Here is a 17,049-nt window from a genome sequence, read left to right on the forward strand (position 1 = left end):
AAATCCATTTTTCCTTTTTATAGTGTTTTCTCTTATTTTTAATAGGAGCAGGTAACTGAATCCAGTCCACGGGAACCCCAGCAGGGCCTCTGGTCTGTTGCCCCTCACAGTGATAGCCTAGAGCAAGGATGCTACTTTTAAAAAAGAGATGAGTACCTATTAGGGCTCACTGCAAATCACTCAAAAAACATTTAATGGTGAAAGTGTAAGAATTTTTAAATATAAAATGAACACCTTCAACTGCTAGAGAAGAAATCAGCAGCCAGGGAAGTTCTACAGAAGGTCTGTCTCTTCACATTGTACCAGTGCAAATCCACCCAGAGCACCTTCGTATTGTAGAACTGATATTTTCCTAAGAAGGGCTTCCTAACATAATTTCATATATTAAGTCTGATATTTTTCAAATATTAATGGCTTCTCTACTAACCACTTACAGAGTAAGAGGTGTTGTCAAACTACCATCGTGTTTCATAATATTTACCTTAAGCTTTCCACAACTGTTATGTCATTTGTATGACCTGGGCTTGACAGGGAGGGTATTATTACAGATTAAATTTTTAATGTAAATACAAGAATACAAGATAGGGTAAAAAGACAAAGGAAAAAAAAAAAAACCCAAGGTCATAAATAATGTCCAGAGCAGAAGTAAAACCTAGGTTTTTCTGACCAGTAGTTTAGCCTCCTTTGGTTTCAGAAAGGTCCATTTAAAGAACATTTAAAATACAAATCTCTGACACCCACCTACTCTTTTCCAAGATTTGCTCAAACAAAACAATTAAGCAGAATTTAAAGTTAAGAGGAAATAACAAAACCCAAAATAACTGGGGTGTGGTATCACCTCTGAAGAAGCTTTTGAGTTGTGAATAAATATAGACAAATCTGGCCAAACAGGACAGCATCAGATCAGGATTTAGTACCTAATACAATGGACTTTAACTATTTATATTTTCTTCTCTTTTTTGTGGTACCCAGGGGTACCTGACCACTAATCACATCCTCAACCCACGCCATTTTTTATTTTTATTTAGAACCAGGATCTCAAATTTGCCATCCTTCTGCTTCATCCTCCAGAGTTGCTGGAATTACAAGCATGTGCCACCATGCCTGGCACACACCTTATTTTCTTAAAAAGAAACTTCAACTATTTCAACCTCTGGAAAGCAAAGAGGGGAAAAAAGCAACATTGTTACCAACTATTGCGTGGTCAAGTTCTTATGCTGAAGTTTTTTTATGTGAGATAAATCCACACTTACAAGGGCCTGAAATCATTTCTGTTTCACTTATTTAAGAGGAGTCTAAATCAGACACAGTGGCACATGCTTATAATCCCAGCTACTTATAAGGCTGAGGCAGGAGGATTAAGAGCCCGAGGCCAGGCTGGGGATATAGCTCAATTGATAAAGTGCTTGCCTTGCAGGCACAAGGCCCTGGGTTCAATCCCAGCACCCGCCGCCCAAAAAAAAAAAAAAAAAAAAAAAAAAAAAAAAAAAAAATATATATATATATATATATATATATATATATATATATATATAAAATATATGGTGGCACATGTCTGCCATGGTGGCATATGCCTGTAGTCCCAGCCTATATGGGAGGATCTCTTGGGCTCAAGAGTTAAAAGAGACTGAGCTGGACAACACAGTAAGACCGCCTCAAAAACAAAACAAAAAACCAGTATTAGCATTAGAAGTACACAACATGCACTAATTGGTAATTTGACTGAAGAACAAATTTACATTATTTAGACTATGAGGCTGGTGTTCACTTAGGTATGAACATGCCTCGCAATAACCAGCACCTGAATTTTTAGGGTTTTTTTTTACTTTACTTCTTTAACAGTCTTAAAGGATCATATAAGATTCTCCTTTTTTATGGTAGAAATTACCTGTACAGTGGTGATCAAATTTTGAGATTCCTGAAGGTCTGAGGGCTGCCACTAAGCTTCACTAAGATCTTATTTATCCTGACTTGACACATAGTTCTGATTTATCTGGCTTCCCTGACCACTTCGGCTTAGAAGTAGCAGATTAGAAGGAAGTAAGGACATACTTTGACAGAGAACAGTACTGGAAAGATAAAGACAGACAAAACACTAAAATGGTATAGTAGTGAGGAGTCATTTTAGAGCAGAGGAAACTGCCAACACCCCAGCAGAACACAACAGCCATATTAACAGTACAGCACAGAAGTTAATGTACATAATGATGACCTTGATTCATCAAAAAAAGGTTATATGTAGCCTATTCTGAGTCTTAAAAGAAGTTTACATCCTCCATAATTATGGGTTAGATACTAGGAAGACTTACATTTAAATGGTCAAAATAATTTAGCTGTTAAAGAAATGCCAGTTTTAAGAACAGTTGACTTAGATCCCTAATGATATCCAAAAACTAAGCAGACACGTCTCAAAAATACTATCGTATTTACTAAGTATTAGGTAGTGTAAATATTCAACATTTATGATACTGATACTGTTATCCTTCCCTAAACATGCAATAGGCTTTTCCTCTTTTAAAAATAAAAAGTATTGTCACAATCTTAGTTTCCTTCCTCTAATACCAAAATGAAAAGAAAGTATTTTAATAATTTTCCTCTGTAATGCTAACCACTTCATCCAGAGGCTACGGACACAGCTCATCCAAGTATTTTCCTTTCTTATAGGGTTTTGAAACCGGTTGTTAAGTGGGGGAGGGCAGAAGAGGGAGTGAGAGGGAGAAGGAGGGAGAGAGAGGAAGAGAGAGGGAGAGAGAGAAGGGCTGGACAAAAGAAGATGAATTAGTGGTTATGTTTGACGGGTCTTGTCAGTGTAAGGGCAGAAACAACTACAACATAAAACCCTTCGCGATTCCGAAAGGAGCACTTTGTTTTCTTATAACAACAACAACAAAAACCTAATAAGGTGGGCATCTGAATTAGAGAACATTACTCTCCCAAGTCTCTACAGTCAAAGGAAAAATAAAAGACCAACATCATGTCAAGAGGTCTGCCAGTTAAAGATAAAACAGACTTCCCTGTATTGATGTCAGCATATTAAGTTTCCTTTAGTAACAGAGCGACGATCTAGAGAAAGTGGGCCGAAAGGCACCCGATATTCGTCCTAAATAGAGGGCTGGGAGAGGGGTCAAGAAAGCCCTGATCCCGACACATCCCGATCCGAAAGGTCCAGGGAACTTCCTGCCCACGCCAGCCCAGCTGCCCCGAGTCAGGAGACCAGAAAGGAGGAACCGTATCTAGAAAGAAAAACAGAGGCGCCGGCCCTCGGGGAGTGGTGGGCGCATCCCCGCCGCACCTGGGCGGCACGGCGCCCGCTGCCCGGTGCCCGGGGCCGCCCGCCGGCCGCTCCGCACCCTCCCGGTCCCGCTCGGGGTGGGCGCGGCCGGGCCCCCGCCTCGCGCCGCCCCTCCGTCCCCGCGCCCGAGCCGCCGCCCAGCGACGGCCGTTTCCAGAGGGTCGCCGAGCAAGGCCCGGCCGCTTGGCACCTTTGATGACGCGATCGGTGGTGGAGAACTGTGCGTGCCTCCCGGACATGGTCCCCCGGCCTCCTCCCGGCTCCCGGAGACGGCCGGACGTGCGCCTCCGCCTCGCCGCCTTCCTCTCAGGCGCTCTCCGCTCCCGGGGCCGTCAGCCCGCCGCGCCCGGCCCGACCAGGGCGGCCCCAACCAGGAGGACCGGCCTCCGGCTGCACCGACAGGCTGCGGGCGCACCGGCCGCTCCCTCCTGCGGCGCCCGCGGCTGGCGGGGACCACCGCGTCGAGAGCGCCGGCGACCGCGGCGGAGCGGGGCAACCGGAGCGACCGCGGCCGCTCGCGTGCGCGTCCCCGCGCCCCGCGCCCCGCGCCGCGCGCGCCGCCGCCGCCCCGCCGCGCACGCGCGCCTGCTCCGCGCTGCCCGCTCGGGTCCCGGCTTCCGCGGTGCGTCTGCCCAGCGGCTGCGCCCGCGCTCCCCGCGACTACCTCCCTCTCTCCCGCGTGCCGCTGCCCCGGCTCCAACGCCAGAAGCAGCCCCGAGGCTCGCGCAGCGGAGCTGGCGAGGCGCGGCCATCTTGCCCCGCCGGCGACCCTGCAGCCTCGGGCCTGACCCTCCTGCCCCGTCCGCTGCAGAGCGGCCAGGGCTCTGCCCGCCACTGTCATCCTCCCCGGGCTCAGACCCAAACCTTGGAGCCCCCTGGTTTAACTTCTCATGTTTGCAGAATGCACTCAGTATCGTAAGAAGGACCTTCGCGTCCATCCTAGTTCCAACAGTACTTCGGGGGACCTCAGTTTTGAGCTAGGCTCCAAGGACCCTTCCCTTCTTTTCTATGTCCAAGAGGAAGGCGCCGCGACCGCCCCCGCCCCTGGGACCTCTGGGCCAGACCTCAGCAGTGGAAGAAACTGACCTTTGCCTTAAGTGTGTGTGTGTTACCTGCCCAACTGGAGGGGCCCCTTCCCTCTTGATTCAGTGACACAGTAATTGCCTCCCTATTCCATGCTTTTTTGTGATTCTGCAGTGTTCTGGATGGTTGTTCCCTTTCAACGCCATGGGCAAGGCTCTATAGAGCATTGACAGTCTGGCTCAACTCTAGGTTAAAAACTGAACTTTATTGCTCTTTAAAATATAAGCCTAGAAACTGAATACGAACCATCTTGCTACAACTGTTTTCTCTTACCGAACATAGGACGGGGCAAAGTCAAAAGTGTTTTGATATTAGCAATGCTAATGGAATATTGGAACTGAAATCCGAGGAAGCACCTGCAGGTTAGAAGAAAACCAGTCCTAGCAGTTACTGCAGCGGCCAATGTGGTTATGTAAATTTGAATTTAAATAATTCAGTTCCTTTTGTGCACCAGCTGCCTTTCAAGTGCTTATGCTGGCTACCTTATTGCACATGGTAGAATAGGCCATTTCCATCATGGCAGAAAGTTCCTTGCTAAAGGACAGCTCCTTGCTAAAAGACTATAGGACCATTAGCATAGATTTATGTATTGAAAGGAAATCTGGAGATATACACTGAAATTGGACCCTAAATTATCCCTTGGTGTTTTGTCCCAAGACCTTTCATAGTAACCCCAGGAGATGGAAAACTTTAGGGGATATACAGAATTTGGTTCCGTTTTCATGGGTCTTGCCTTCAGGATTCCAAATGAGAAATGTCCGGATAATCTGAGGAAGTTGTACATTTAAGAAGCAATCATGGGACTGTGACTGTAGCTCAGTGGTAGGGGGCTTGCCTCACACACTGGGTTCAATCCTCAGCACCACATAAAAATAAGTGAAATAAAGTTATCGTGTCAATCTGCAACTTAAAAAAAAAAAGAGGAGGAAGAAGAAGTAATCAAAGCTGGGCAACTGGTGAGGTTGAGGCAAGAGAATTTAAAGTTGGAAACCATCTTCTGCAATTTAGCCAGACCCATCTCGAAACAAAAAGGACGAACTTGAGCCCGGCAGAATGGCTCCTGCAAAGAAGGGCGGTGAGATGAAGAAGGGCCTTCTGCCATCAACGAGGTCGTGACCTAGGAATACACCACCAACATTCACAAGCCCTTCCATGGAGTGGGCTGGGAGAAGCGCACTCCTCCAGCACTCAAAGAGACCTGGAAATGTGCTGTGAAGGAGATGGGAACTCCAGATGTGCACATCGATACCAGGCTCAACAAAGCTGTCTGGGCCAAAGGAATAAGGAAGGTCCAGTATCATATTCGTGTGCGATTGTCCAGAAAACGTAACAAGGATAAAGATTCGCCAAACAAGCTCTATACTTTGGTAACCTACGTCCCTGTTACCAGTTCAAAAATCTACACAGTCAATGTGGATGAGAACTAACTGCTGATTGTCCAATAAAGTCATAAAACTAAAAAAAAGGGAGGAGGGCTGGGATTTATCTTAGTGGTACAATGCTTCTGGGTTCAATCCTGAGTACTAAAAAAAAAAGGAAAAGAAAGGCATAATCAGAACTGGGCGTGGTGACATGCCTGTAATCCCAGCTACTTGGGAGGCTGAGGCGGGAAAATTTTAAGTTTGAGGCCAGCCTGGGCAACTTAGCCTGTCTCAAAATAAAATTGGAAAAAGGAAAGGGGCTGGTGATATAGGTCAGTGATAGAGCACTTGCCTAGCATGCGTGAAGGAGGCCCTGGGTTCAATCCCTGGAATCATAAACTTGCGTGCGCAACACGATCAGAGGTCCACACCTCTATCAAACAGAACATCTAAAGATCAGAAATATATTGGGCCCAGCAACACAGCTAATACTCAAATTCACCTGGAAGACTATAAGATCATTAAAAACAGTTTAAGAAAACTTCCCAAACCAATGTGAAGAAATACCTATTCACTAACAGTAGTGGAAAATTTCCCTGCTTGGCTCTTAAATTGGAACACCCCCCACCCCGACCTCAAAATAAAGTAAACCTGATTTAAAGAATTTTTTGAAGTTTAGTCTGGTCTCACCTCAGGCTCCAGAGCATGAGTTATACACAGCTTCACCTCAAGGCAAAATCAGTCTGACCTGAAGGTGCCACTAGTCAGGCATTGTCCTCAGTGAAAGGGAGCGGCAGTCATAACCTCCCAGGGCAGGGACTCCCATTCAAGCTAAGGCTAATCTCCAGCCTTCAAGAAGCAGCCAGAAGACGGTACTCAGCCTGGGGAAGAGGGTCTTAGCATCTACCATGGGCGGGGACTATTCTGATCAGCTCCTTGTTGCCAGAGAGGAAACCAAGGCCTGGAGAAGTGAAGGAACTTAACCACACCCATAGGTGGAATGATGGCATCAGGCTCTGTTGGAGCTGCTGGGGTGTCATTGATTGTTGGAAGTCATAGGCCTTTGCATGCAACCCACTGGGCTTCTCAGAAGTAAAGGACGCTCGGGAGTTCTGATGTCTGGAGAAGAGAAAGGTAGCCCTTCACTAAACAGAGGACTGCCAGGAATCTGCTAGAAGGCAGAGTTCCACAGTGAATCTCATTGGAAAGGGTGGCGTTGAGAAAAGTTGGAGCTGCAGAGTGTTTACATTCCTTGATAAACAACAGAACACTGGATTCTCGGGGACCCAATGCCCCACATTCCATGCAGTGCTGTAGTGGGCAGCTTGTCAGGCAGCTTTCCTGACAAGGATGGCGTTCACTAGGCTGCCTACTAAACTGTGTGGCCTTATGTCATGTCTGTCTCAGTTTCCTTGTCTATAAAATAGCGATAATAACAGTGTTTACTATATGGATTATAGTGAGGATCAAATGAGTATTTGTAAAGCATTTAGAAGTATGTCTGGCACAAATAAGTACTTCATTTGTGTGTTAAACCAACAGAAAAAAAAAAAAAAAAAACAAGGATTTGTTGAATGAGCAGATGAATAAATAAAAAAGAATGAACCTGGGTTCAAATTCCAGCACTGCCACTATATGCTATTTGGCCTAAACTTTGGTGCTCCTTCAGGGAGGGCTGTGGCCCCTCAAGGAAGAATGGGATTTCAAGAGCAAGGAGAGGAGGTGGCCTGGGCTGTACAAAGCTGTATGGAGGCAGTCACTCTGAAGCTTTCTTCATCCTTCCAGGCAGAGGTAAAGACCCTGCCTCTGTGGACCAGGAGCCTTTTGTGAACTGGTTAGTAATATCTAAAGCATGGTATAGTTCATTTACATGTGGCTCTTTCCCCACTAGGCTGTTGAGGCTCCATCCCCAATTTCTAGCCTGCTCCTGTTTTATGGGGGGTGCTTGGTGTTTGTTGTAATGAATGACAATATCACCTGCTTTTCTCATACCTAGTAATTCAGTATGCTCCAGTAGATAGAGGGTAACTCAAAGCATGACTGGCAAATTCAAATATCTAAAGTCAAAGTCCAGGCGTTCATGTGGGACAACATTTTTTCCCTTTATTTATTTTTTTAGTTGTAGATGGGCACTATATCTTTATTTTTTATTTATTTTTATGTGGCGCTGAGGATCAAATCCAGTGACTCACACATGCTAGGTCAGTGCTATACCACTGAGCTACAGACCCAGCCCCTGGGCCAACATTATTATATTACAGATAAGGAAAATGCGCCCAGGATACTGAATAATTTACCCACTCTCACGGGTAGTTGAAATTACAATGTGAACCCAACTACTCTCAGGCCTTTTGTCTTTTCAGTTTTACACACACACACACACACACACACACACACACACACAGAGTGTGTGTGATTATTTTGCTTTGTGGATGGTGCTTGGGATAAATATATTTTAAAAAATAACATAGACCCGTGGTTTAAAAATAATTAAATACTTAAAAAGTTTGTATTAAGAAAATTAAATTCTCACTCCAATCCCTAATCCTTAGCCCTCCAGTTTTTCTTATATCAATGCTATTGTCAATATATGCATATTTACAAACATACATATACATAGATGCATATACATATTTCTACAGATATTATATTCATGAGTATTCTCAAGGCCAGCTTTCACTCATATTAACCAACACAGACTAGATTGTGATGCATTGGTTGTAATCAGTAAGTTAAAGTTTGTAAGATCAGTTGATTTGGACACTACAGGTGTGATCTTATTGTTTGTTTTGTTGTAATGGAAAATAGTGGAAAAGATCAGAGTACATCTTGCATAGAAAGATCAAGTATTATTTAAGAAAACTTGAGCAGGGGTTAGGAGATGCAGCCTAGTGGTATAGTGCTTGCCTAACATGCAGGAAGCCCTGAGTTCAATCTCCAGCACCCCTAAAAAAAAAGAAAGAAACAAGAAGTGCAGGGGTTGTGGATGTAGCTCAGTTGGTAGAGTGCTTGCCTTGCAAGCACAAGGCCCTGGGTTCAATCCCCAGCACTGAAAAAAAAAAAAAAAAGTGTGACTCAGTGAAGTATTTTTCTGTATTTTTCCAATTTTCTATGGTGAGACTATTATAAAACTTTCATTTGGAAGATTTTCTCAATGACTTCTCTGATTAGAACAAAAAAGTACTGGAGATGCAGCTCAAAGGTAGAAGCACTTGCTTATCACACCTGAAACTTTGGGTTCAACTCCTCAAACTGGGGAAACCTCAATGAATGAAAATACAGAAAGAAAACTCTTAACGAGGCTCCCTTCCCATTTTTTCTATAATGAGTAAGATTTACTTCATTGTGAATGTGGCAACTGAACATAAGGGGACTCCACACTGACCTACATTCCCAGTCCTTTTTATTTTTATTTTTTGTTTTTCGTATCAGGGATTAAATCCAGGGAGGCTTAACCACTGAACCACATCTCCAGTCCTTTTTAATATTTTATTCAGAGATAGCATCTCCCTTAGTTACTAAGTTGCTGAGGCTGGCTTTGAACTTGAGATCCTCCCACCTCAGCCTCCCAAGCTGCTGGGATTATAGGTGTGTTCCACCAGCCCGGCAGTCCTTTCTATTTTTGAAAGAGGATCTTGCAAAGTTGCCCAGGCTGGCCTGGAATTTGCCAGCCTTCTTCCTCAGTCATTGGGGTTAGAGGCATGTGCCACTGGGCCTGGCGATAGTGCTTTTAGGGTATCACATTAACAGGTCCCAGCAATAACTAGAGTCCTATTTCACCCAGTTTGAGGACCACCCCACCTGTCCAGTTATCTAATTAGTGAATTTCATCTCTTTCCTTTCTTTTGCAGTACTGGGGACCCAGGGCCTCAGTATGCCAGACAAGCACTGCCTCTGAGCTACTTTTCCAGGACATGATCTTTCTCCTTCTATTTTATGCACTGGTCAGAATTGACATAAATACTTGAAATTTCCAAGATTCATGTTTAAATGGCATGTCTACTAATTGCTTCAAATTTAGGTTCCTTTGTACAGGGCTCGTGAGACTTGGCGGTTGGAACTCTGTAAGCACATCAAAAGTCTTAATTAATGACCAAGTCCTCTGAGAAATCATTATGAACTCTTTTAGTTTAACGAAAGCACAGGGAATCCTTGTTTTCACTCTTGTATAAAAGTAACCTGGTTTCATTTTCTATTTATACAAAACCATTAAACATTGGGCTGGGATTGTAGCTCAGTAATAGAGCACTTGCCTAGCATGTTGAGGCACTGGGTTCAATCCTCAGTATCACATAAAAATAAATAAAATATAAAATATGCTGTCCATCTACAACTAAAAGAATATTTTAAAAAACCATTAAATATTAAGTTTCTATGTTAAATGCAGGCAAAAGAACTATAGGATTTTTTTTTTAGAAGTGTGGAGTTGGGTTTGGTGGTGCATGCCTATAATTCCAGGGGCTTGAGCGGTTGAGGCAAGAGGATTGTGAGTTCAAAGCCAGCCTCAGGAACTTAGTGAGACCCTGTCTCAAAGTAAAATAATAAAAAGGGCTGAGGATGAGGCTCCGTGGTTAAGTGCCCCTGGGTATAATCCTTGGTACAAAAAAACCTAGAGTAGAATAAGCATTTCTGAAATAGCTATGTAGAGCAAAAAGGAATTTTATAGTGTATACTCTCCAATTTTATATGAAAAGCACTAAATGAGTTTCTATTAATAACATATTGTATGGACACCATATGGTATATTTAATTCATGTCTTCTACAGGTGTGTGTAGTTTTGATTGAATTACCTTGACAAGGACACTCCTTAATCTTAAAAAATTATCAAGTTCAGATAAGAATGTTTGGCCAGGTGTGGTGGCACGTGCCTGTAATCTCTGCTACTGGAGAGGCTGAGGCAGGAGGACCACAAGCTCAAGGCTAAGCCTGGGCAACTTAATGAGACTGTCTCAAAAGAAAATTTTAAAGGGGGGCTGGGTTTGTGGCTCAATCCCCTGAACTCAATCCCCAGTAATGCAAAAAAAGAAAAATATGTTTTGTAATTAGAAAAGCATGACCTAAAGCAAACATCCTGTCTGCCATCAATCTAAAAATCTCTAGAGATGCTTATAAGATAAAAATAAATACTGATGAAAGTTCTGCTGATTGGGAAGTATGTATCCACAGGTTCACGTTCAATGCATTTTTGGGTACCGTGCAAACCCCTCAGTGGGGTTTCCCCTGGTCTGCCTAGATGAACCCAATTCCGCGAGAACTGTGAGAAGTACTGGAGCCAGTTCTTCCTGCCACCCCTCCCTATATTGTTGTTTTCAGGAGAAAATGGTGGCACCCCTCCACAGTGCATTGTCTAGAATAGAATTCAATGCCTCTTTCATGCCAGGTTTCCAGGATTCCACAGCTAAGATGCCACAGGTGAAGGGCACTGAGGTTCACGGAGATCCTAGGGCCAAAAACTTAGAATCCTGTCTACTTCCCTCCCCCTACAGTCCACTTTTCTATATAGCAGATCTTTCTTTCCTTTCTTTTGTTTCAGGATATTGAACCCAGAGACTTTCAACCCCTAAGTCACATGCCCAGTCCTTTCTTTTGTTTTTTTAAAGACAGGGTCTCACCAAATTGCTGAGGCTGGCATTGAACTTGCAATTCTCCTGCCTCAGCCTCCAAGCCATTGGGATTACAGGCACCACTGTGCCCATCTATAGCAGATTTTTCTAAAAGCACAAAGCTGATTTGTCATTCCTTTGCTTAAAGATCTCAAATGCCTCGCCCTTTCCTGCTGGCCTGCCTGGGTTCTGCTCCTGAGCTCAGCTCTTCCTGGTGCCTGCTATCCACCAATCTGACCTGGTTTGTGCTGAGTGCACTAATACGTGCTGGCCTCAAACACAAGCTTATTTCTGTACCAGTGCTCTTGTATTTGCTGACCTTTTTGCTTGGTATATTCTCCTACATCTTTGAAAAGCTGTGACTCAACTCAAATGACACCTGCTGAGGACCCTTTCCTACCCCTGCAGCTAAGGATACCCCGCCCACTCATCTTCTACCTCATTGCCCTCTGTTAACTCTCCAGGGCACTTGTTTCTGTGTTCACCACTCCCTAAGAGGAAGATCTTTGTCCACTTTTCTTGTCCACTGCTGTCATACTGTTCCTGCCACCCATTGGGAACCTAACAATTTGTTGAACGAGTGTCATCTTATTCTTATCTGGAACAGAAGCTCTTAACCTGGGACACAGCAGTTTCAAGAGGTCATTCCCTGCTCCTCTCCCATCTCTCCCCATTCTTTTCACACCTGCAAATGAAATTAAAGTTTTGAGTATATGTCCTCTGGGGCATGAGAAATGTGTGGGAAAACATATTTTTGCAGATTCTTAAGGGGATCCAAACAACAGAATGTTAATTACCACTCATACAGTTGTAATTGGTGATGCACTTTCTCATACATTTATTTCTCGCTCTGCTTAGGGATATAGTACAGAGACTATTTCGTGGATAAAGACATTAAAGTGCAACATACAGGCTAAATCTATTATTAAAGATCATGCAGCCATTCAAGGATGCAATTGACACAAGTCCATTCTTTGGACTCAAAATCCTGTACTTTTTCTGCTGAAAATATGTACAGAATCCAGAATACTGGAGGATTGCATTGGTGCTTGCTTATCTTACACATTCGTTCAAAAATCAACTAATTTATACAGTTTAGTTCTAAGGACTTTCTCATTTAGTTAGCTAATAAACTGCATTTTTTTCAGTGAAGAAATATTATCATTGGCTATCTAGATCAAGCCAGTCGTTCCATGCTATCAAGCCTCAGTTTTAAAACAGAATGCTGAAGTGTGAATCAAGGAACACAAAATAATTTTCTACTAGGCTGAGTATAATTAACAAATTAGATTTGTAGATATAAATACAATTTAAGGCCAAATGAAGGTGATTTTGAGATCTCTAATGTTTAGATTTGATCTGCCCTTTTAGTTAGAATACATAATTGAATCATCTATGCTGAAAAATCACTATAATCTATTTTTTTTTCTAATTAGCTTTCCAATGGGCATGGTGGTGTATGCCTGTAATCCCAGAAGCTTGGGGGCTGAGGCAGGAAGATCGAGAGTTCAAAGTCACCTTCAGCAACTTAGCAAGTTTCTGAGCAGCTCAGCAAGACCATGTCTCTAAATAAAAAATAAAAAGGGCTGGGGATGGTATTTAGTGGTTAAACACCTCTGGGTTCAATTTCTGGTATCAAAAAACCAAACCAAAGCAAAATCTTTCCTAGAAAATAAAAATCTAAAATCTAATTCTCCTGTTCATTCATTTTCAAGAGGAGCAATAAAACCCCAACATTATTTAGAGTTATATTATCCTAACTCTGAATTTGGTAGTGTCTTTTCGTAAAGGCCATGTTTATAAGACACCAACAGACAATAGTCTCAAAAGTCTCCTTCTGTAAATCTCAAGAAGTTATAGGAACATGGCACTTGAAAGAATTTCTCAGTCTGGGAAGATACTAGAGATCAAAGATTTCCTTTCCCTCCTTGCAAACATCTGCAAGTAAAGACCCAGTCTTTTATGTGAGCAAAACGAGTATTCCCTTTATTGAATTAGTTTTTCTTCTTAAAAATCACAAGATTGGTATCATATTCTTAGAAGGAATCTCCAACTAACTGGCTTGGGTGTCATTCTTTGATCTTGATGAATTTAAAATATTAGTCAAATGCAGGAAGATATGTATTTTAAGAAAGCATTTCATCTAGAATTACTTGATCAAAGATCTGTCAGAGCCAGGCCTGGTGATGCACACACCCCTGTTATCCCAGTCAACTCAGAAGGCTGAGGCAAGTTCAAGGCCAGTCTCAGCAACTTAGCAAGATCCTATCTCAAAATAAACAATAGACAAACAACATGTATCCCGTTTGTTTACAATAAATAAAAAAAGAAAAAATAAATAAATAAACAATAAAAAGGGTTAGGGATGTAGCTTAGTGGTAAAGTGTCCCTGGGTTCAATTCCCGGTAACCACCCACTCCACCCAAAAAAAAAAAAAAAATCTGTCAGGGCCTCTACTGGGAAATTAACTGATTTCCCATTTCCAATATCATGGAAATTTTTTAAACTAGTAGTGATAGTTGCATGACATACTGAATATACCAAGAACCACTGATGAGGACACAAAATGGTTACAGTATCTGTGAAAACAGTAGGGGGACCATTGCCTAAATTTATTCCCAGGAAACCTCGGTGTGCAACAAATCTACAAATAAACCACAGACACAGGGGTGGGGGGGGGAGCCCAAAGACAAACCAACAACCCAGCTAGAACCTAGTGGAAGAAATGATGACCTCTTGGCTTGTGATTAGCAGACCGAGAACACTTATGGGTTATTCCTTAACTACAAGTGCAGCTACCTTCCTGGAATCTCACCTGTCACCAGGGTCAAAGATTGTTGTTATATGGGAAGGATAGTTTGGTACCTCCCTCCCTTCCTTTAGAATAATCCCTGAGTAAACAATGCTCTTTTTGACCCACAGCTCTTAACACACTTAGCCGAAAGCTGATAAGGTCCTTTGGATCTTTCCCAACCTGTGGCTTTTTTCCTATTGTAATTAAAAAAAAGCCACCTACCATAAGTGGAATGTAATTCAGTTTATACCAGAAGGATAAAGGGATTCACTTGTACATGGATTTGAACTTGTCACTCTTCAGAAGTCTAGGTATCTTGTACTGGATTGTGAAGAAGACAAAAATCTTTAAAATAGACAGGCATTGTTTTTCTACAGATCAAAAGCCTGGGTTCACATACAGTGTCCTTTACTTCTTGGAAGGGATACTGCTAAACCAGATCTAAGCATCACTGAATGGTAAAAAAGAATAAGCAACAAGATAGAAGAATACTAATTTATAGTACCTTTTAAATTTTACTGTGCTTCACCTTCCACCAAAAATGTCCTAAGTGGCTTAGCTGGTTAAGAGTATTACAAAGAGATGGCTAAGGTCAAGCTTTTAATCTTCTTAATGAGCTGTTTACTTCTGTTCTGTAAGGGCCACAGATTCTCTCCTCTTTCGAAATGTTTCTAAATGAAGGCGGACCAGGAAAGAAGGCATAAGGAAAACCATCACCAAACACTGGAAAACACACCAGCATCTGTTGCCAATGAGAAGGGGCAGGTCACAAGTCCAGAATCCACAGATGTTTCACTTGGTCTTTTCACCCTTTGTATCTGCACAGCAGGTGCCAAGATCATAGAAAGAAACCAGATATAGCCCCGCCCAGGAGCTTGGTGTAAAATCAGCAATCACCCTGGGTGCTGTGGCACACACCTACCTATAATCTCAGAGACACAGGAGGCTGAGGCAGGAGGATCCCAAGTTCGAAGCCAGCCTCAGCAATTTAGCAAGATCCCGTCTCAAAATAAAATTTAAAAAATGGGCTGGAGATGTGATTTAGTGGTACAGCATTTGCCTAGCAAGTGCAAGGCCCTGGGTTCAATGCCCAATACTTAAAAAGGGGCAGGGGACTGGGAATGTAGCTCAGTAGTAGAGCACCCCTGGGTTCAATACCCAGTACTACAAACTTGCACATGCTAGGCAAGCACCCTACCACTGAGCAACAACCCCAACTCCAGTGAGCTTAAATATCACAATCCTTTTGTGGGGCAACAAGTGAAATCACAGCTCCATAAAGTTTTTTGGCTGGGGATGGGACTAAGGGCTTCCTGCATGCTAGGTAAGTGCTCTGCCATTGAGCCATATCTTCAGCTTGAAAGTTTTTTGTTTTTTTTTTTTTTTTTTTTTTTTTTTTTTGGTATTGGGGATTGAACTCAGGGGTACTTTACCACTGAGCCACATCCCCAGCCCTATTTTGTATTTTATTTAGAGACAGGGTCTCACTGAGTTGCTTAGCACCTCACCATTGCTGAGGCTAGCTTTGAATTCGCAATCCTCCTGTCTCAGTCTCCCGAGTTGCTGAGATTACAGGCCTGTTTTTTAAAGAAACATTACAATTCTTTGTCATGCAACATAGAAAGGTCATAAGACCAATTTAAAAAAATTTTTTTTCTTGTGGTATTGTGGATCAAACTGAAGTCTCCATACATGCTAGGCAAGCTCTCTACTACTGAGCTCACCCCCAGCCCAAAGCTAACCATTTTTCAAGTGAGCATATTAGGACACATAAATTTCCCTCCAAATCCCACCCTGAAAACAGGACAGACTTGGGGAAACAAACCTGTGAGGTCAGCAAGACACCATCGCCACCTTGTGTTCACCAGTCTTCATTACATGCACAATATTTTTTGTCAAAGATTACACATGGATTCTTAATAATTACAGAATATAGCTTTATTTATAGAATCTTACAAATAAAACATTTACAGTCCACATAAGTTATTTTCTTTCCTAATTTTTCTCATAACACCTGAGTTTTTTTAAAAAAATACTGTGATGTAATTGTAGAACTGTAAAGGGAAATATGAATAATAAAACCTAACCTCTTTCTTTTGCAAAAATCAGACTTTATTATTATTATTCTTTAAAGCAGACTTCTGGAATATTTCTGTCTCTTTGTAAGAGGACTTCCTAAAAATAGACCTTAGACTACTCACACAGAGAAGTCTTCATTTTACAAACCCAAGGTGAATGAAGCCCCACTGTGGAATGGCCCCCAGGTAACACTAGACACACAATCTTTGGGGGCAAGGACAGAAGGTGAGAAGTAGCAGAACCCTGTCCCGGGCTATGGCTCCTACGGGACATGTACTTTTCTTGCTGACATTAATAGGAGCCGGTCCGTCTGGAAAGAGGTGGAAGGTGCCTTTGTGATGCCGGGTGGAGAAGTCCTCTAACTCACTACTCCTCAGACTTCTAATATGTACAGATGCTTAGAACAGCAAGGTCAACACTTAAAAGTCAAAATGAAATCGCCACATTTTCAACTCATGAGGCAGATCTGTTGCCAATGGGAACTTACATCACCACCTCCCTCCTAAGCTCCAACTGGGGCTGGCCTCGCACCCATGCAGGTGAAAGAGGATCCCCCCGAGGCAGCTGTCTCTGAAGGTGAAGTGCTTGAGTTAGTAATGTAGGTGTGCGTGAAAAGGGCCAGCACCCTACTATTTCATATTTGTCTTTCAATTTGTTAAAGATAACATTTTTAAGCTCCTCTCCTAAACTTAGAAACCCACTAACTCTAAATCAATACTCTACTCCAAGACAAATGATATTTTAAAGGAATGACAGTATCTATAGGGAATGCTAAAATTAAAATTGTAATAGATTAATGTAAGTTAGATAAAGCAATCTTCCAGTCTTTTGGGGGG

At 42.7% G+C, this 17,049-nt stretch overlaps 2 protein-coding genes across 4 annotated transcripts in view; one reads left to right on the forward strand and one right to left on the reverse strand.

Moving 5' to 3' along the window:
* Positions 1-3,784, reverse strand: part of PPP3CC (protein phosphatase 3 catalytic subunit gamma) — an 85,755-nt gene extending 81,971 nt beyond the window's left edge. Inside the window, exon 1 of one of the 3 annotated variants that reach the window (XM_079142295.1) lies at positions 3,483-3,784. In XM_079142295.1, the coding sequence (XP_078998421.1) occupies positions 3,483-3,531 (49 nt within the window). In that variant the 5' untranslated portion in view covers positions 3,532-3,784. The remainder of the gene's footprint in view (positions 1-3,482) is intronic. The other 2 variants (XM_079142293.1, XM_079142294.1) reach the window with 2 other exon arrangements.
* A 159-nt stretch (positions 3,785-3,943) lies between these two features.
* On the forward strand, positions 3,944-5,825 carry LOC306662528 (large ribosomal subunit protein eL31-like). Its single transcript, XM_079142328.1, is given in 3 exon segments — positions 3,944-5,465; positions 5,468-5,493; positions 5,497-5,825. Coding segments are annotated over 3 exon segments (369 nt in total). The 5' UTR covers positions 3,944-5,428; the 3' UTR covers positions 5,803-5,825.
* Positions 5,826-17,049: the final 11,224 nt, after the last annotated feature.

This window comes from Sciurus vulgaris (assembly GCF_902686455.1).
Source record: "Sciurus vulgaris genome assembly, chromosome: 5".
Taxonomy (NCBI): Eukaryota; Metazoa; Chordata; class Mammalia; order Rodentia; family Sciuridae; genus Sciurus; species Sciurus vulgaris.